This window comes from Uloborus diversus, chromosome 2, assembly GCF_026930045.1.
Source record: "Uloborus diversus isolate 005 chromosome 2, Udiv.v.3.1, whole genome shotgun sequence".
In the NCBI taxonomy this organism is placed as follows: Eukaryota; Metazoa; Arthropoda; class Arachnida; order Araneae; family Uloboridae; genus Uloborus; species Uloborus diversus.
Genome location: NC_072732.1, coordinates 167,107,462 through 167,129,168, shown reverse-complemented (window position 1 = coordinate 167,129,168; position 21,707 = coordinate 167,107,462). Strand labels below are relative to the sequence as shown.

At 33.7% G+C, this 21,707-nt stretch overlaps 1 protein-coding gene across 1 annotated transcript in view; it reads right to left on the bottom strand.

The window, feature by feature from the left end:
* Window positions 1-845: 845 nt before the first annotated feature.
* LOC129217477 (WD repeat-containing protein 7-like) overlaps window positions 846-21,707 on the bottom strand; it is a 78,223-nt gene continuing 57,361 nt past the window's right edge. Inside the window, exons 20-28 of the mRNA XM_054851782.1 lie at window positions 21,394-21,670; window positions 20,457-20,766; window positions 19,089-19,283; window positions 18,806-18,992; window positions 17,167-17,437; window positions 17,004-17,086; window positions 10,100-10,199; window positions 2,934-3,038; window positions 846-1,213 (exon numbers count right to left, since the gene is read on the bottom strand). Coding sequence (XP_054707757.1) covers window positions 1,028-1,213; window positions 2,934-3,038; window positions 10,100-10,199; window positions 17,004-17,086; window positions 17,167-17,437; window positions 18,806-18,992; window positions 19,089-19,283; window positions 20,457-20,766; window positions 21,394-21,670 — 1,714 coding nt within the window. The 3' untranslated portion in view covers window positions 846-1,027. The remainder of the gene's footprint in view (window positions 1,214-2,933; window positions 3,039-10,099; window positions 10,200-17,003; window positions 17,087-17,166; window positions 17,438-18,805; window positions 18,993-19,088; window positions 19,284-20,456; window positions 20,767-21,393; window positions 21,671-21,707) is intronic.

Genomic DNA, 21,707 nt, shown 5'->3' with positions numbered 1-21,707 from the left:
TCGCGGTAGGACTATAGTAATCAAATTTTTGTTTGAAAGATAATGAAAATGTTCTGAAAAAATGCACTTAAATTGTTTCGAATATTATGGTTTAAAATGCAAAAAAAAAAAAAAAAAAAAAAAAAAAAAAAAAAAAAACAGTTGAAAACGTGAAGGGGTTATTTTTATAACTTTGAAACAGCTGTTTGCAGAGTTTGTAAACTCTTTTTAGTTGCTTTGATTTTTACACGTATACATGTTTTCATATTTTTACATCCTAAGTCTAGAATATTTACCTCAATGATCTATTACTAGTGATATTATTACAATTTTATTTTTTAAATTATGTATTTTCAAACTTTTACTATTAAATACATACAAATAAATTTTGTTTTGCAATTCATAATAAAAACATTGAGCGAAAAGTTTCCATAGCCAAAAAGAACAAAAATATAATACCATTCATGTATGTTGTATATTTAGTAAATTTTTGGTTTACTAAATATACATAATACTAGTATTTTTTAGTATTTGTTTAGTATTTTTTAAATAAAATATAGCATTTAATAACTTTTAGTTTTTAGTTTTGAAGAGTTGCATCCTTTTTACAATATTTAAAGAAGTTTGAAATTTTTACATGAAAATTATGTACAATTCAACGAGTACAATAGATACTCTAACAATAATAATTAACAACTAAATATTTATAAACCAAATACAATACAAACGTAACAAACATGTCAAAAAAACCTAGAAATATATCCTTTTAAACATTCAACAACTCATACTTTGTACAATGTCGCTTCTTGGATACATTATTTTCTTAGTTACTGTATAAATAAAATGAAATCAAAATTGCATAGTAAAATACATATATTTGATTCCACACTTCTACACGTAATAGGAAACTAAGTCTTACACTTTATACAAAATAATCAATTTCTTCCAGTATCTATGGTGATATTATAAAATTAAATAAATAAACAAATAAACTCTGCTTACAATATGAGATAATTAATATTTCTTCAAAAATCAAAAATGTTTCCTCTCAAGTCACGCTGAAACGATACTCCAAATTATCATCAGTGATCAAGCTAACAACTTTGTTAGCAGCCCACTGTAGCCTGGCCATTTTCAAAGGATTATTTTTCACAACTTCATTCAACAAAGGTGTATTATAAGTTCGTATGCAACGTGTCTGTGCATTTCCTAGACCAAATAGGCCAGTTGCAGTCTGAAAATCAAAAGAGTCACTCTAATTAACTGAATGAACATTAAACATGAAACACATTATGGACAAAGAAAATAATTTAAAAAAATATTTAGGAAACTTGATTTCCTTGCAAGTAGTTGAAAACTCTAAAAGCAGATGAAAAATATAATTTCATGGCATATTTACTCCACCTCAACAAACAAAACAATGGTACTTACTTAAAGGAAAATAACGGGTCACAACAAAAATCGTTACATATAATAAATTATCAAACAAGTACAAAACTTCAATTATCCCCCATGTGTATTGGCAAGAAATCTTTATTTATGAGTGGAAGAATACACACTGAAGATTAAGGAGAGAGTTAATAACAAAAATGTATGTCATGATTTATTTTTAGAGTAAGAAATTTCCATTTCCAACTAACTTTTTTGCACAAGTTATTAGCTGACCCGAAGTGCAGAGGTTTTTTTTTTTCCTTTTTACAAAAAAAAAAAAAAAAAAAAAGTGAAGTGAAAGAGAGGAACTCACTAGTTCAAAAAAAAGTTTTTTAACTGGCCAGGAGTGGAAGGTTTTTTCGGGGGAGGGGGAAAAATAAGCCTCATTGGTCTGCGCTTTTTTTTTTCAAAAGCATTTGCTAGACCGCAGGTAAAACAAGATTGACAAATGCTACTGTAGTGGTTAGAGATTGGCCTCTCATGTTCAAAGGTGCAGGTTAGAACCTTGCTCCAGTTGGTGGGTTTTCATGATACTGAAAACGGACAGCATCCATGTCACATGATTATGCGGCATGAAAAAGATCCCTCTGTACTCATTTGAGTTTGAGTACTCTTGGCAAAATTAAATTCATAGTGCAATTTTGCATTTAAGAGAGTGCAGGTGAGCTTATTTAGCATCAAAACTCTTGTGGCAATGTCATCTGTCAATAGTAGGGAAACATGAAAGAATGGTTGGTTGGTAGATTGGGGTATCTCACTAGGTCTTCAAAAAGCAAAGCTTCTTATGCAGCTCCATTAGAAAGAAAAAAAATATTGCAAGGCTGATGCCCCCCTCCCTCCACACACACAAACAAAGCAGAACGTCAATTCTGGCTGCACTAGTTGTATCAAGCAAAACAAGGTTAAGACTAGACTTGGTGCTTAGTGATACAAAATGAATTATTTCTCTTTTTTTTTCTTTTTCTGTGCTCTCCTGACGAAAGATCTTGAACAGAGACCTGTAATCAGGAAATAAGTAATATTGAAATTTTATCTAACTTGCAATGTTTTTACTTAAAATTTGAGAATAGTTTCTCTTAAATGTTAATAACTTTTCTCTCAGTTTGGCAAAATTTGGTTGCGAACTCTGGCAGTTATACATCAACGTATGAAAGATTTCACGAAAATGCTGAGAGTAATTATCTATAGTAAAATCATTCAGTGGAATTTGCAGCTTTTTTACAATGTAAAATCATTAAAAAATATTTTTTGCTTTTTTCTCTTAGTTGTTCTTTTGAATGCAGATGTGGTAAAATTCTTATTAAGAAGGGAAAAAACAATTTATCATCTGTTTAAAAGAAACTCAGAAAAAAGGGGTGTAATTTTGAAAGTATTAGTATGGTTATATAATGTACCTGTTAAATTACTATGCATACTCTAGATTTGCATATTTCTTGGGTTTAGAAAAAAAAGACAAATGTTTAAAATTTTAAAGAGCTAAATTATATAATATTCTAAAAATTGCATTGAAATACTTCAATTACCTGCCAAAAGCATAATTTATTTTCTTGATTTGAATATGAGGCTAAGTACTTTCCATCAGGGGAAAAGGCACATGCATTAATGGCAGCAGCATGAGCAGATATATTCTGGAAAAGAATTAAATCATATTATGCTTTATTATTTCAGAGAAATAAATATTCAATAATAAAATCATAATTTGTTTTATTTTCATACTAGCAGCATTGCCCGGCTTTGCACAATCTACCTCGAAAATAAAAGTTATGTCAAGTGACGCATGTTCAACAATTAGGCTTCAATTAGAGAGAGAGAGAGAGAAAAAACTAACATTTCATTCTGAAAGAGAGAAAACATGGAATCAAAAATTCCCAAACAAATTGAATGCAACTTTCCTGATTATCTTCTGCGGACCGTACAAAAGAAAGAAAGAAAGAAGATAAACTGTCAAACAAATCAAAAGGAGAAATTTTTACCTCAAAACAAAAACAAAATTTTATTTCCTTGCAGTGGAGAAAAAAAGTGGCAACCTTCTGAAACTTTATTCACGCGAATTAAAAACGATATCACACAAACAATCAGGCTTTGCAGTGCTTTTTAATTTTTTCCTCGGTGATTTTACAGCCTTTTTTTTTAATTTGAAAGAAATGAAGGAACTCTATGGGTGTTTTTCGCGGGCTTTCGAAAAGGACCTGAATCAAAGAAATCAGATAACTATTTCGGGTGTAAAGAGCCATTAAATGCCATTTTCGGGCCCTAAAATTAAAATCCGAAGGGTGTGGTTCTTTTTCGGTGTCCGAAAACTCCCCTACGTTCCTTCTCAGGTGCCCAAGTACCTCCCTGCCAAATTCGGTCGAGATTCGACGCAAGCTGTGGATTTGTATATGGAACATACACACACATACATATATTCTCCGTTTTATTTATATAGATTAAGCTTTTTTGCTGGCGTGATTGCAATAAAAATCCCTGAAATCATAATCTTCAAGGACAAATAACAATATTTTATTCGTGCTAAGTGAAGTAATCTGGTAGTTTTACCTCTGAACTGCGTTTCTTTCTACTGCATATGCAAGAAAAATTAATTTAAAACAAAGAGATTCAATTTAAAATTATTACTTGTAAACTGACTTTGTATAAATGAGAACGTTTACGGTAGTATTGACATAAAATAACAGCTATACTAGCCATCAGGGTGTCGAGTTTAACTGCCTTTGGTGGTGTACTTCCAAGGGTTTTTCCCCTTCCTGCGGCACCTTAAGTCATGGGCAGAACATAAATTATCACGGCATGCGTCTAACTTAATCTACTTTTGCTCAAACCATTCCCAGGTTGACTTTTCCCTGCACCTAACAACTTCTCACTCCTGCTATTAGCAAAGAAAGAGAAATTATTGGCAATATGCCAGTAGTAGAACTGATATTTCAAAGAGAGAAAATGCGGCCCAGAATCTAAGATTTTAATTAATATTTCAATATATCCACAAATTAAAGTCCTAGAAAGGTGAGAGAGGACGATTGGGCTTCCCAGAAAAATTATGAATTTTTATACCTATATATCTGTACCTGGATTGAGTCCCCGTTCGCTTTTGTCCTCGAGGAGATGCAGTTTCAGACAAACAGACAGACATGAACTAATTTTAATGATATAGATTTTTTTCACTTTATTTGTAACTATTAACATTATAAATGTTTAGACATTTTTTGAAATATCAATTTTAAAGAGAAAGAAATAGCAAAAACGCGAGTACAGACGAAACTGTATGTCTTAAATCTTATGGAAAGAATAATTTCTGATAGGAAGCTTTTTGGACAGAGAGATTTTGTTTATAGAATTGGACATTTATCAAATAAAAGTCAAAAGGGTTGAAATACTTTTTAGATTCAAATTCTTGCATTAATATTGTTGAATATTTTGTTATACTATTTATCTTAAGTATTTTATTAAGTTCAGCAATGACATCAACAACAAAAGACTTTAAATATAATTTAAAAATTTTAAAAACTTTAAATTGTTGCTGTTAAAAAATGTTATGTTTTTTTACTTTGTCCTCAAATAAAAGAAAATTGAACTTTCGTTTTAGGCATATCACATTTGTTTTACTTAAGGATTACAATTTTAAACAGATAATCCCTAGACAATACGACTCTTCTTTCTAACTTTCAAACGTAATCTCATTTATTCATAATGCAATAATTAGTTCAAATTAGGGGCGGCATTTTAGCATTTCATTTGGGGTTCGATTTTCTAAAATATGAAATACCTCAGTATGGAACAAAACACATATTGGTTAACAGCAAGTAATCATGATATGGGGTGGGGGGGGGGGGAGATTGCATAGTTAAAGAGCCCCCAGAAAAGATATTTGTTCATATGAGTTTTTTTTTTTTTAAATAGTAAAATTAAAGAGACTAAGGTTCCGGGACCAGATAATATTTATCCAAAAATTTTAGTTGAATGTGCAGAGGAATTAGCAGATGTAATTGTAAATATTTTCAATGCGACTTATAACTCGGGGACAGTGCCAGAGGACTGGAAGCTGGCTAACATTGCACTGCTCTTCAAGAAAGGGTCTAAAGAGAGTGCAGGAAATTATAGACCTGTGAGTCTAACTTTGGTGGTTTGCAAAATTTTTGAAACATTGATAAAAATTAAGATAGTAAATTTTTTAGAGACTAATAATCTATTGACTAGTTTTATGTACGGTTTCAGGAAAGGTAAATCTTGTGCAACTAATTTATTACATTTCTATGACAAAGTTACCATGGCTTTGGACAGTGGCGGAGTGGTTGAAAAAATCGGCCCTGGCATTAGGAGATGTAGTGGCCCCATAGCTCAAAAAGATATTAAATTTAACCTAATGATTGGGATATCACTTAAATATGAGGAAATTATGCTTAACAACTAAATATGTTTTATTTAAACAATTTAACAGATAGGAACACTTCTGCGCTTTAATGGTGAACAAATTGAGAAAGTACTAGCTAAACCTTATTTTGGGGGAAATTGTGATTGTAATTGTCCATTCAAGTATTTTTATAATGCCCAGAACTTGATTGAATATTTCCGTAATGATAACACTGCTTGGCTAGTAAGTCCTTTCCTGCAGTCATAACAAGTAATTTAATTGCCCTGTAATATGAAACTGATCTAGCAATGTTCATGGGTGAAAGACTAGGGTGAAAGACTGTCTTCGAACGTGATGGGTTCCTGACCACAAACATACATTACTGGACCCTATCATAAACATTCTTTTTTTTAATACTGCCATACCCTGACGACCCCCGCCCGAATTCGATGCAAGGTCAAAAACCTGGTGGGAGGGGTCGGGTACGAGTTTGGCAGCCCCTTAATTTTTTTTCAAACGCATGTATCAATAGAAAGAGAGAGAGAGAGGACTAAGCTTTATGGCTTCTGGGAGTCATTAAAGTATTATCAATATAAACTTCTTGGAAAGATTAACATCGAGTCTGAAATAGGGGATACAAGAGGCCTCTCCCCTGGAAAATTTTCGAAATTGTAGTCTTAAAAACTCAATTTTAGACAATATTGGGGACGTTAGAGGAGCGTAGGTTCAGGGTTTCTCCTGCTGCAATTTTTCAGAAGTTGAAATACAAAAACATAATTTTGAATTATCTTCGAGTATATGGTATGAAAAGCAGTTCTGGGGGCTCTCCTCTGAAAATTAAAAAATATATATATATTAGCTCTGTAAACGCCGTTTAAGAAGACCTTTGGTGATTTTAAGTCGAGATAAATTCCGAGGCCATCCACCAGAAAATTTACAAAATGAAGTCTTAAAAGCCTTTTTTGGTAAAAAAGGCAAGACTAGGGCACCGGTAGTTACTCGAAAGTTAAGTTCCAATAACAAAATTTTTGCTGATCTTCAGTGACGTTAGGAAAAAGAGTTTACAGGATGCTCACCCCGGAAAATTTTCGAAATCAAAGCACTAAAAACGAGATTTAAAACGTTCTTCAATGATGATGCCGAAAGAGAGGAGGGGACGGGGCACTTTCCCAGAAAAATTTTTGATATTGTTAATTTAAAAACACAGTTTTAGACCATCTTTGGGAATGTTTAAAAAATGGGAGCAGTTCGAGCATTTTCCTCCAGCAAATTTTCGAAACTGGAATTCCATGTTATGGCGGGAGTGGATTGGGCTGTTTTCTTTTGAAGTTATTCAAAATTGAAGCCCAAAAATTTAAATTTTACACGCTCTTTGATGATATTAGGAGAGGAGGGGGGGGAGGTTCTGAGGACCACCGGAATTCTTTCGACATTGGTTTTTATCAACTTATTTTCTTTTTAAACTGAGGAGACCGAAACCGTGAATTTGTACAGCGTACAGACCACTTTATGTTTCGTCAAAAAATGTTTGAAACTCGCATTTTGGCGGTCTTTGGCCTTTGATTTGATAATTTTAATAATGTCGAGTCTTTCATGCTCCTCAATGGTATTTTAAGATTGCATTTCTTAAAACAATTTTACGTAAAAAATATTTTGTCACTTTCATTCTAATTGTTACAAACAGGGTCGCCGAGAGCAAAAGCGGATCCAGAAAAAAAATGATTTAGGTCATTTCTTTCAAAGGCCCACTTATTCACCTTTCACCATTAGGATAGTTTACCCTCTGCGAGAGTTAAATTCCGAGCAGGGCCCCGATTCTCCAACTAAGCTGACATGACCTCACGTTGGCCCTTGTTGTAAGTTGCATTTTATAGCAATTGTGAATTGTCATTTATAAATAAAAGCGTCAAAGAGACCAAAAGTATTTTAACTTTTTACGGCCGCTAAGGTTTCCCTGTTTTTTAATTTTTTTTAAATTTATTCATTTATTTTTTAGTATACCACTAAAAATATATTGGCAGAAAAAGGGCCCGACTAACTAAAAGTGAGGCCCTAGGCCCACAATTATTTGGAGGCCCCTGAAGCTTATGCAGTGTTTGATTTACATTTTTAAAGCATGAATGCACTTTTGGAGGCCTCTTTGTCTAATCACACAACTATGTATAAATCACTTTTGTGCATTTATGAATCACCTTTGGGCCCCCTCATAATCGTGACCAAGTAAATTCATTACTGGCAGAATGATTAAAAATTCGCCTTTAAAGAAGTTTTTTTCCAATTAAAGTCATAATTTTTATTTTTTTCAAAATTCATGTATTTTTCATATCGTTGCAATGCTATGCAAAAATGTGGGGCCCCTTAGGAACATGGGTCCCCAAGCCTAGGCTTAGTCAGCCTGTGTGGTAATCAGGCCCTGGGCAGCCCCATTTCAGAAATCCCCCCCTCTTGGTGACGGTCTTGCCTCCCTTCATCCACAAGCTTTAGCCCATGCGTAAAGAGGAGCTGAGGGTGTATTTTGCGAATTTGCTTTATTCTAAACACATGCCGCAAAATTTACATTTTGCTGTTAGTAGACAGGCCCGAAAGACTTTGCTGTTAGTTGATCGGCCCGAAGCATGACCGGCCCACCGGGAAAATGCCGGGTTGCCCGCCGGCTATATCCGCCACTGGCTTTGGACAATAAGAGGCCTGTAGATGTTGTTTACATTGATTTTCAAAAAGCTTTCGATAAGGTACCGCATGTTGCTCTACTTAGCAAATTAGCTGATATAGGAATAGGAGGGAAAACTTTCATTTGGGTAAAAAACTGGCTGACCGGAAGGAAACAAAGGGTAGTTGTAAGGGGAAACTATTCTAATTGGAGTGAGATTTTAAATGGGGTTTCTCAAGGATCTGTGTTAGGGCCTGTTTTGTTCATTGTTTTTATTTCTGGGAACATGAATTGTTTTGCTGATGATGTCAAAGTTATGGGGAGTGTAAGAAATGAAGAACAAGCAAATCAGCTGCAAGAGGATCTAGATCATATTACAGAGTGGGCTGATAAATGGGGTATGGCTGTTAATGTTGGGAAATGTCAAGTGCTACATTTAGGGCATGGAAATAAGTGTACAAGTTATTATTTGCAAGGTTCAGTCATTAGTCAGGCAGAAAAGGTTACTGATCTGGGCGTCTTAATAAGTCAGGATTTACAGTTCAGTCAACAGTGCAGCATAGCTAGTAACAAAGCCAATAAGATGCTTGGGTTTATCAATAGATCTATTTCAAACACATCTAAAGAAGTTCTTCTGCCCTAATATAGAAGTTTGGTAAGACCTCATTTGGAGTATGCTGTTCAGTTTCGGTCTCCTTATCTTAAGAAAGATATTAATGTATTGGAAAGGGTTCAAAGGCGGGCTACAAGGCTAATAAATGGATTTTCTCATTTAGACTATGATTCCAGGCTTTGAAGGCTAAAAATATAGTCTTGAGCAAAGAAGAGACCGAGGGGACATGATTCAGTTGTTTAAATTTATAAAATGAAAGATGTAACGGGGCTAAATTTTAGCACTGAAAACAGGACAAGGGATCATTGTTTTAAGCTTTTTAAATCTCAGGCTAACATGGATATTAGGAAAAATTATTACTATAGAAGGGTAGTGGAACTTTGGAACAGCTTACCGGAAGAGGTGGTAATGAGCAAGGGAGTAGATAGCTTTAAGAGGGCCATTGATCTTCACTGGGGATTATAAATTGACCAGGACCAGTCTAGCTGGACCCAGAGTCTGTTGCTGGTCGTAACTTTTGTATTTGTATTTTTGAATAGTATCTATGAAAGTATATTATGCATTGAGCAGTTGAAATGTGTTTCTAATGGAAGAAAATGATGAATAGACACACTTAAAATATGTGAGCGTAACAATCAATTTAAAATAACAAGGCATTTCCTTGTGAAAATCATGCAGCCACACCACTGCACGGGCCTCTCATAACCATCATTATACAGAGCACACAAGAACGAGATATTTAGTCTATATGAGGAAATGAAGTCTTTAGTTAAAATTAACCTTTATTCTTTTTAGTTTTTTCTGTTCTGAAAAGGCTGGTAAAGGCTTGATGAATTTCTAACTATTTAAAAAATGGAAAACACTTGCTCATGTCTGAAAATGTGTCGAGTTTCATCAACCATTACGGAGAACCAGTAAGATTGTTTTCCTTGAACATTGATTGGTGATTTATGTAAATTGAATTTGCACATTTTATCATTCCTCTCAAAAAAATTTCTGGGTGCAACCGCCCCCCCCCCCCTTTTCCGCCCTTGGTTCAAATCAAAATGAGGAAAATTTTGTAATAACACCAGATACATACTTGACACTTATTAGCACGCAGTTCATATATAGCTAACCCACCACTTTTAGCACCAACTGCAATACGTCTTGTAGAACTGCAATAAGTTACATTGTAAAATCTGAAAAATGGGTGATATTAGAAAAGCATGTTTTGAAACAAACAAAGCAAAATATAACAATGGAAATTGAGAAAATATTGAATGAAATCAATTTCACAAAAACAACATATGCAGAGCACATTTCTACAGTTAAAATTCCATTCACATTTAAAGTTCTCCTAAAGCTTCAGAATATAGAAATAGAATAATCTTTACTAATAATAAAGCTGAAAGTCTCTCTGTCTGTCTGTCAGGATCTCTGTGATGCGCATAGTGCCTAGACCGTTTGGCTGATTTTCATGAAATTTGGCACAAAATTAGTTTGTAGCATGGAGGTGTGCACCTCAAAGTGATTTTTCGAAAATTTGATTTTGTTCTTTTTCTAGTCCAATTTAAAGAACATTTTACAAAGCAAATTATCATAACATGGACAAGTAAATTACCAAATTATCATAACGTGGAACCATATCATGGGCGAGCAAATTGGCGAGAAATTCACCATCCATTATTTGTAAATATACAGGCGAACCAAATGACCTTTTAATTTTCTACTACAGGCAGAGCTTTGCGGGTACCACTAGTAATAATAATAAAATGAATAATCTTCAGCACCGAAGAAAGAGCTGCCGCAGGTAGCAAATCATGTTAATTTTTATTGCAAAATTGTAACACAAAAGATAAAATTCTGTTCTTTGAATGAGCATTTCATTTATACTTTTCCTTTTAAGTCTTTGATCTAAGTCTTAATTTTGTGAAGAACTACCCTTTGTTTTTTCCTGACTTTTTAGAAGTAGCACCTCTGAAAAATAAAACTTCTTAATTTAGATTTAAAACTTTGAGACAAGAACTGATAAAGAAGATAAACGATTCAATCAATTTAAAGAAGACCGTCTAAACATCAAAACATAAATTCAGAAATAGTTAGTATTTTTATTCAAAAAAAAAAAAAAAAAAAAGAGGTTAAAAGTTATTCAGAAAAGTGTCTAATATTGAAATGAACAATAACATTAAAATTAACTCTTTTTTTGCATACAGTAGACCCTCGTTTATGCGGGTTTATTTTACGCGGTTTCAATTATACGTGGTTTAAGATTTAACACCTTTTACACGGATGAGTTTCGGTTTTAAGCGGATGCGGCAATGCAAATAGATAATATTTTCCTCTCTTTCAAAATCCAAACTCCTAAAGATTGCAGATTACAAGTAATAAACTGCAGTTTGGCGTGCTAATAACTGAACTTGGACCCCTGGCAGGGGCGGATCTAGAGAAGGGCCATGGGAGCCATGGCCCCTTCCAAAGCCTTGTCATTGTAGGAATTTTTTTAAGGGAAAAAAAAGAAAAAAATATTATGAGAAGATAACAAATGTAACGCATGTATTTTATTGAAAAAGAAGTATAGGCCTTAATTGGGAGATAAATTATATCCCTATCTTCAAAACAAAACGTTTATTTCCAAAAATTTTCTCCATCTTTTACGTCATTTCTTGATTCCACGATCTCTAAATGCTGCGGTTCTCAGATTATACCTATTGTTTACAAGACCAAAGAGAGCCTAAATTTTCGTTTTTATGGCTTTAATTTCAAAACTAGGAGGAGAACCCCCTTTTCCCATGCCCTTTCACAAATGCCTTGATATGTAGCAAAAAATTGTGTTTTAAGTCTTTTATTTGGAAAAAATGTCAATGGAAACTAGCTTATACAGCCTTTATCATTTAACTTGCTTAAAAGTAGGCTTGCCAGATTTCTGAAATGTTCAACCGGGACACTGGAATACCCCCCCCCCTCTCCCCACACTCCAAAAAAACTTTTGAAATATGCTAATAAAAACTATTGAATATAAGCATTTTATTTATTCATTTATCTTTTTTAAAAATAATTTTTCAGCTTCAGAATGAGCTTGTCAGCCCAAAAGTTTTGGAAACTTCGGATTAGAAACACCCCTGAAGGGAACAAATCCCTGGTTGGTTTTTATCATGTTTTAGAGGGTAGTTCATTTTCAATGCTATGAAAAAATACTTATTTTGAACCTAAATCAGGGGTAATAATGAATGACACTAGCAGTTAAATTTAAACAGTTTATTTCTTACATGTAATATTTGTTAGTTACTTTAGTAAGAAGAAATACTTCGAATGAGGAATTAAAACTTGAACAATATTTACATGTATTTTTCAATCGCTAGGACTTTTTTTTTTAGAAACTTGTTTTTAGTTTTAATGTTGTTGTAAAAGTCCTTACAAGCTGATTCGATATTAATTTTACAAGCCTGTGTTTCAAATGACAAAGTATAATTACCCAAAATAATCCTTCACAGTTAATCATTTGTAGACTTTTTTGGTCATATAATCAAAGTTATCTTTTTCCAGGACCTGAAATAAACCGGCCGGGACACCGGGTTTTTGCCTGAAATACGGGGCTGTCCCGGTCAAACCAGGACGTCTGGCAAGCCTACTTAAAAGCAACTTAAATTAATTTTTTTGGGACTTCAATTACAAACAAGTTTTGATAGGACCCCCTCCCTCCCTAGTTTATATCGTGATGATAGCATTAAAAGGAGGTTTTCTGGAGGAGCTCACAAATCTTCTATCCCTTTTTAAAATATGTATAAATATAGTTAAAAATCGAATTTAAAGAGCCTCCAAGGCAAAATATTTCCAGGAAGGAAGGATTCTAAGCACCTTCACACTTCCTTTAATGTAAGCAAACATTACCTAAAGGTGCACTTTTAGGCTGGACAGCTAGAAGAGCATCCCTCCTCTTCTAACTTCTCAATGTATAATGACAGAATATTTTGGTTTCTAAGCTTTATTTTCAAAAAGTATTTTAGGGCCAGCGCCCGAAATCTAACCTTTCTCCTTACATCATCAAAAATAGAGAAAATGCGTTTTTAGTTGTCTAATTTTCAAAAACTACTCAGAAATTTAAATTTTGAAACATTTTCGAGGGAGATTTCTAAATCCACCCACTCACCTAATGTCTCGATACCCCGAAAATTGAGTTGTTAAACCATCATTTTAATAAAATTTCTGGGGAGTTATTAGGGCTCAGTTTTCTAATAGGCAGAGTAGGCAGCTGCCTAGGGTGGCAAACTTTTCAGGGGTGTCAAATTTGCTATTATAACACACATTTTTTGAATTAAATTGTTATTCTTGAAATTAAAATATTAGCATTCTTTCCTTTTCCACAGAGACAATTTTTTCTTGCAATTTAATAATAATTACTTTCACACATCTTATGAAAGTCAAATGTTTTCCAATCATGGTACTATTTGCCGAATCGTCAGCAAAATTTGCCGAATAAAAATTTTTTTGTGAGATTACTGTGATCATTTCATCAAGGCGCCTCAGAATGTGAAATGCCATCATTTCTTAATAAAGTTTGACAGTTTGAATCTGGAGAACACTTTATGTTTTTTTTGAGTCAAGGATATTTTGCTTCTTTTAGGGGGAAGGGGCGGCAGATTACAAATTTGCCTAGGGGTGGCATGGAGCTAAATTTTGCCCTGGGGAGTTTGTTCAAAAATTTCGGATGCCCCCTCCCAAAGCACAATTGGCTGGAACTGCCATAGCCATATCTTCCTTATAAAAGAACACGAAATTAGTTGATGCTTATTGTGCATAAAAATCGATATAAGTACATATTAAACTTATTATACAATTAGTCACCACTAGAATGAAGTTTTTTTTTTATCTACGGAACCTAACCATTATTTTAACTCTACTATTGGGTTTCAATTTAAGCGGTTTCAATTTCCGCGGCATTTATGTGGAACATAACCCTTGCGTAAAACGAGGGTCTACTGTAGTTTGAAAGGAGAAATTAAGTAACAGAAACAATTACTGAAAAATATTGATACTAAAAATACTTCTTTCAGCATCAAACCTGTTGATAAATAATTTTGCATTAATCACATCAACCAAATAACCCTGACATAGTTTGAATTTCTTTCTTTGTTCTTGTATATCATTAATCAAAGCATTAAATGGGAAATTCCTACTTTATTAAAGGTTAAATGCATTTGTGCTATTAAACGTAATTGTTATAAACATTAACTAAACATATAGTAAGTTACCAAGTTAAAAAAAAAAGCTCAATGCATTGCGGATAAAAAATATCATTACATATGCATGCACAATCAATAATCGGTTCACCTCAAGAGAAAATCTGGTTTGATTTTATTCAGGTACATTTAGGCAAAAATTAGTAATAATAATGATACTAAAATTGAATATTTTGCAAATGACACATGAAAAAAGTATAAAGCTTCTCATGGCTGAAATCAAAGAAGCCCGAAATAAAAATTTTTGGAGGGGGAGGAAAATTCTAAGTTTGAGGAAAAAAATTCCAATTTTACCAAATCATAAAGTACAAGCATGTACACATATTGCACATACATAATATCTAATGGAAAGGAACATTATGGATAAGTAAAAAACAAGTTAAAAAAAGAAAAAAAAAATCTCAATGTTGCAAATTGTCGCCAAATTTGCCAAATACTTCTTTTTTTTTGGAAGGTTACAGTAACCATCCATTGGGGCACCCCTGGTTGCAGTAACTGGATGCCATAATCTAAATGTAATTAAATCTACTATTTGTAGTTGTTGCTGTTTTTAATCTCTTAAATCGATGAAGTCGTTGACCCTTTTGAAATCTGACACTAGCAGTGGACTGTTGAAAATGTCGTTCCAGTCCAATCCCAGGCAGCTCAAGATATGCTGTGGTGATGCCTGGTCTTGTTGGCATCTAGGGCAGATGGGGAACCTCTTGGCGCCTCCAGAGAAAGTGAGACTTTTCAGACGTCCACTGGCGAGGCGAGACAGAAGGGTGTTAGTCTGCCTGTCACAGGGTAGGGCAAGAGATTGTCCTGGCTTTTTGCCTTTGTACCAATTGTGAGATGGAGGTATTAACCATTTTTCTTTATTATTGGCTTTTTGCTTGGAGAACAGTTCTAGATAGGTGAGCTCCGAGGTGAAAGATGTTGGATGGGCAAGACTCTCTTTGGCAAGAATATCGGCCAGCTCGTTACCATAGATATCGACATGGGAAGGAATCCATTGAAAGTGAACCTTATGCTGAAGGGCTATGAGCTTTACTTTACGTATGATTGATAGGCTAGTTTTGTCTTCTATGAGGGACCAGTTCTGAGGTGTTGAATTGAACTTTTACTGTCAGAAAGTATCCAAAGATCTCCGAAGTTGTTTTCGCACATAATTTTCTCCAGTCCTATGAGAATAGCAATTAATTCACTTCGGAAAACTGAACAAAAATCGGGATTTCGTTGCTTTAGGAAGAACTTCTCTTGAGGAGTTTTAATGTAAGTTCCACTACCTGCCTGAATATTCATTTTGCTGCCATCTGAATATATTGTAATATCATTTGGGGAGATTTTATTGATGACTTCCAGGGCCAGTTGTCTAAGAAGTTCAGGAACACAATCTTTCTTATTGAGGGTGGTAAGGAGACCATCACAAAACTCAACATTGGAGAGGTCTGTACAAGTATTTAAGTTACAATGAATATAGTGAGGTTCCACATTTGATGCAATTAGTTGTTGTGATTTTATCAGTGAAAAAGGGCTGTTTCTCTTTAGTCTTTTATTGCTTGTCCAACTGTTTAGGTAGCAAGCAGTTTTGTTTCCATGATCTAAACTAGAAAGTTTATTGAAGTATTTGACTAAACTGGCCTGGCGTCTCATGGAAAGAGGCTGTAGATCTGTCTCAAAGAGGACGATTTTGGATGGACAGCTGCGTTTCATTCCAGTAATAATGCGGGCAGCACTCAACTGGACCTTTTCCAGCTTATTCAAGTTGGTTTCAGATGCACAACAATAAATGGGATATCCATATTCTAAGATTGGTCTAATAAGAGCCTGGTAGGAAGTCTTAAGAGTTTTTGCGTCTGCTCCCCAGTTTCGACCTGCAATGTGTTTTAAAATGTTGAGGCGCTTCCTGGCTTTCTGGACTATGAAATCAATATGTTTATTACATGAAAATTCTGGATCAAGGATGAAGCCCAGGTATTTTGGGTGTTTCTCGTAGGCGAGTTTCTGGTTTTTGAGCATCAAAGAAGGTTGATAGTTATAAAGCCTTTTATTGGTGGTAAAGAAAGTGGTTATTGATTTAACTGGGTTGAAGTCCATTTTATGTTCATCTGCAAACTTTGAGATGGCGTCCAAGGTACTATTGAGTTCTGATTCAATTTCATCGATTTCTCTGCCTGAGCTCCAGATAGCAATATCGTCTGCAAACATTCCAACAAGAGTCCTCGGGGAAACGGTTTTTTCAATTCCGGCCATAAACAGAACGAAGAGAGTTGGGCTGAGAACGGTTCCCTGGGGAACACCCTAGCCTAGGCTAAAAGTATCGGAGAGGGTATTTGTATAACATGTAAAAGAAGAACATTCTCTCTAAACTTTTCATCACTAAGTGTGAACTCTTTTTCAAGCCGGTTTTAAGTTTTACTATATTTAGAGATGAAAAAAGTAAAAATAATGACTGAAAATACAGTAAAACCTGTAAAGTTGACCACCCCTAAATTGACCCCTTTGTTCAGACACGGAATTAGCCCTTATCATATAAATCAACCTCTGTAAGTTGACCACCTGTTTAAGTTGACCACTAAAGCAGTGCATTGCAGGTGGTGAACTTACACAGGTTTCACTGTACCTAATAAATGACTTAACATTTCTTTCATTCAAGACAAAGAAATGTGCATTTAACAAAAGATATAATCTGGTGAAATCATAATTCAACAACATTTATACACATTCCTAAAAAAATGAAGAAATTAATCTAAAAAACATATAAATCTAATGAAAAAAATGTACCGGCATATAGCAGGAAAAGTTTCTTTCAACCCTCTGGCTTTTAACTGTGTGTGATCCAGGCAATGTATCACAATGTCCATAACCTAAGAAAACACCAGAGAAATTTTTTAAAAATAAATGTATTTAAAACTAATTTCATTTGAAAGGGGTAAATAATCCTTACCTCTACCAGCAAGTCTGATACATCAGTTTGCATCTTATCAATGAGAAGTTCAACAACTCTTAAAATTTCAGGCTTGGAACGGCTTAACACAGTCATAGTCATGGAAATGTTGAGTGCTTGAGCGTTCTGCGCTAATGTATTGTACCGTGCAACTTCCTTTACTAGAGTAGTAATAAATGCAGGAGGTCGGGCAAGGGCAATTAATGAAAGAGCATGTCGAGCTGTTCGACAGGAATCAGCAGCTGGAGTCAGAGGCAACCCATATGACATGCTTAAGAAAAGAGAAAAAGCAGAATATTTAAGAATTATTTTGCATCCATTATAGATTAGCTTCAATTCTTTTCAGTATACATCTCTTATAGAATGGAAATCAATTATTAAAGGTGATCTGATGAAAAGCCACTTCTCAAAAACTTTCCTTATTTGCATTATTATCAATAATGTAGGATGCTGTGTTTTGCAGTTGCCATTGAAAGAAAAGTTAAGGATGTTTAAATTCAATAGTTCACACAAAAAGAAACAAAACAATGACCTCATTTTTTCCTTTTAAATCAATGGGATCAGAAAATAAAAAATTGAAAACACATCAGAGGGAGCTATAAATTCACAGCATCATCATGGCATCAAAATAACATATGAGGAGCCATTTTGAATTTTGCATGACAGATTTATTATCATCTTACAGCACTGGAATGTAAGAAATTCATGAATTTTTTTCTGTCTATTAGTAACTTTTTGTTACATATCATAGACTAGATCATGTGACAGAAGTCGTAAATTTTATACGAAAGAAATAGTGGTGGTTAATGCTTTTATTCTGTTGAGGATGGTAGAGAATTTTTTGATTTCATTGTCATATTGTTTTACCTTTTGGTTTTAAATCTTTGCCCAAACATAAGTTTGAAGTTAGCCTTATAAGGTTTTCAAACTATGTAAGATTTTTGCTTTAAAAAAAAAAAAAAAGTTAAAATAAAATCACCTTTTATACTTTAATTTAACCTCAGTCTTCTATAAATGAAACACTAAAAGCTTTAGATTTAGCTTGAAATTTAACTGAGAACATCTGCCCATTAAAGCAGGAAAGGTGCATCTCCTAAGTGGTTTTGACAATGAGCATCTTTCTTGTCTTGAATGATAGCAATATATAAATTCAATATTTATTACAACAGAGGTATCAAAGTTAACTTTGTATAGCTGTATACCAAGTCAATAAAATTACCCTCAGATGAAAAAGAAATTGTCAAAACTAAATTGAAGTACATCTTCCTTTCTTAGCAGGACTGACACCCAAGATGTAGCTATTACATTCTAGATCGTCCAAGACACTACGAATGCTGTAAACTAAAATGGGAAATGGTTCAAGTTTAGGTTTATCCAATGAAATGGGAAGAAGAGACTTTATTTTCAACTGATTTAAACGAGTGCTATGTAAAAATAATAATGGGCTGCCATAGGATATTTTGTTTACAAATGTTTCATTGAAAAAGAATGTTGAGAAAAGGTAAAGTACTTATATAACTCAACAAACCAGAATCTTTATTAAGTTTCCCATTTCACTATTTGTGGCCTCAATTATTGCATCATTATAAGCAAATTTTGCTCAAAGGAGGTCAAACGGCAGATAAAAATGGAAACTCACCTAGGAACAAGTTTGTCAGAATCACAACAAAGTTCTAACAAGCCAAGTAAAATTTTGGATACATCTAAGTACGGTTGCCAAACAGTAAACCCTCTGCCAATTAAGTCTATGGCAGCACGCCTCAAAGCAGTATGAGCTGGAAAAGATGGAGAGGGTGGAACCAAAAGCAAAAATGCCAATGCTTGACCTAAAAAAAAGATTAAAAAATTATACATGTAATTCACAACAGTTTTCAACAAGAACAAAAGATCAAACATGAAACTAAGAGTGATTTTTAACTCACTTGTATGCCTTGCCAATGAATAATTAGATAGACCAAAACCATCAACAACACTTCGTCTTTTTTGATCCTCTGCTTTCTTTTTGCTAGTTTCTATTTCATGACCATACTCTGCTCCAATAACTCCCAGAAGAACTATTGCAGTCGTCTGTTTTCGCTTGCCTTCTGCAACACTAGAAGGTTTCCTTGAGCTAACTTCTAAATTAAAATGTAAAATATTTTCATTAAAACATGTAAAATATTTTATCTGAATTAAAATGTAAAATTTTAGCTTCTAAATATTAATTACTGATACAATAGTGGTAGTCATTTAATTAATACATTAGAAGTTATTTTATTTTAATTATACACTAATCAATCAACATTTAAGAGTGATTTCCTAAATTTTCATGACTGTTAATGCATTAGTTTTAAACCTTAACAATTTTGCTCGGCTGCAATAAGCTGTAAATGTCAAAAGTTTCTATGTTATAACTCTAAAATGTAATAATAGTGTAAATATAGAGTAATGTAGCAGTGGCTTTGGGATTTTAAAAGAGATTGTAATTGTAAGTTTATATTTCCCCCCCCCCCCTTTTTTTTTTACATCTTGCGCTGCAAAATAACTGCAATTTTAGAAACTTAGGCAACAGAGTTGGTGCCCAACACATTTTGGTGCTCTGGGTCTGGGCATTAAGTGCTCATAATTTAATCTGGTCCTGAAGGAGAAAGCCTCAAAATTCAGTACTCTCTTAAACAAATCAGGAGATTTGGTAGCTAATAGCTTCATAAATTTGCAGGCACACGTCCCATTTTCTTCATTTTCTGAGCCAAGAATTTGTTATAAAGAATATCTATGCTGGGTGGCAATACTTAAATCATGCATAATTTGTCAATACAAAGAGGGCAATTGCAAAAAAAAAAAGGTTTTGTTTGATTTCCCTTTTTATTCCTTAATTTTTTTATTGTTTTCAATTGTCTTTATCTATTTCTTTCCATTTTCCTATTTCTTTAAGTTAACTTTTCTAATTATAAAATTTAACAGAATCTAACTGATGAAACAGAAAACGTAGATTTGGTAGAGCTCATGTTAAACAGAAAATCAAATCAGTAACTCAACCTTGTCTCAAGATGTAACAAACAAAACAAAACAGATCGACTAAGCAACAAAAATGAAAAAAAAATTTGAAAGTTTTTTAACTGATAAAATTCTGTCTTTCTTATCAGTTTCATACAAAATGCATATTTATAGCACACATATGAGTAAAAACATATAAACTTTTAAATCGTTGTTAGTTATAACTCTTTATTCTTATAAACAAAACATTTAAACCCACTTTTGATAATCAGTGCTTTAACTTAAATTTCGGCTGTATTAAACATCTGACTAACCTTCCAAACTATGATCTTCAGTTTCTTCTTCGGAAGATGAATGTTCCTCATCTTTTATATGCACTTGTTCCCCGTTTTGAGTAGAAGAATTAGACACAGTGTTTCCAGCTGAATTTGGTGTTGAAGCGGGAGCAGGGGGTGCACTGCTTGCATCAGGCTGCTTATGCTGATTCGAAACATGAGGATTCTTAGGATATGGTTCACCATAATTTGGTAGGTATGGCGCCCACTCTTCTACCAGTTGCTTCCTCCCTTTAGGTGATATTCTTCGAAGCTCAGCTAACAAAAGAGCCTGAGCAGCTTCCCTAACCTAAAATTGCAATTACATTTTTTTAAAAAAATTAATTTTTGTTTCACGGCAAATATGACTTTTATTGCTTAGCATGCTTGTTTCTTTAATGTAAGAAAGCGATTGTGTCAATCTTTGCTTCTAAATTACTACTTATAAGTAATATTTTCAATTTGATTTCAAACAATTTAACAAGAAAACTTTATAATGAAAACATGCCGATACTGATAGTTTTAGATGAAAATAAAACACATTCTTAATGCTTAATTCTAACATTTTAAAAAATCATAGAAGATGCAGCTGTTCTATCTCTGGTCTATCATATACTCTTAAAATAAAAAAGGAGGTTATTAAGAATTTTGGTCAATGAAGTATAGAAGCAGAGCAGCTGCAAGGAAATCATATAAAAATAAAGAGGGTAAAAAATAAAATAATATAGAATGCCTCCAAGAAAATTCAAGACTACAATACGAAAATTCATAAAATCAAAGAACAAAAAAGAATTAAAAAAGGAAACTAAACAATATGCACCAAAAAAAAGAAAATCAATATTTGAATCTTGAAACACCCAATAGACACAGAAAATATAAAATATCAATATAAACTGAGACTTTATGCATTGATTCATATGAATTTCAGAACACTTACTTCAAGACAACGATCTTGCCAACGCCGAGCTAACATTTCTACTTGAGGACATTTAAATTTAGGTGATTTGACTAAATCGGGCAGCAGAACACAGTGGAGCGCAGCCAGTAAGCTCCAACCTTGTTTAATTTGAGCCTGTTGACTGCTAAAAGCTCCTGCTTCAGCTGCCATCATTGCTTGAACTGCATCATCTTTGCTTTTAGCATCTGTACTACCTGGTGTTCCTGGCGAAGTTGGCTGAGAATTAACAGCTCTACTGTCAGCTCGGCTAAGTCTTCTGGAAGTTACAATTAAATGTAAGGTTAAGAAAAGTG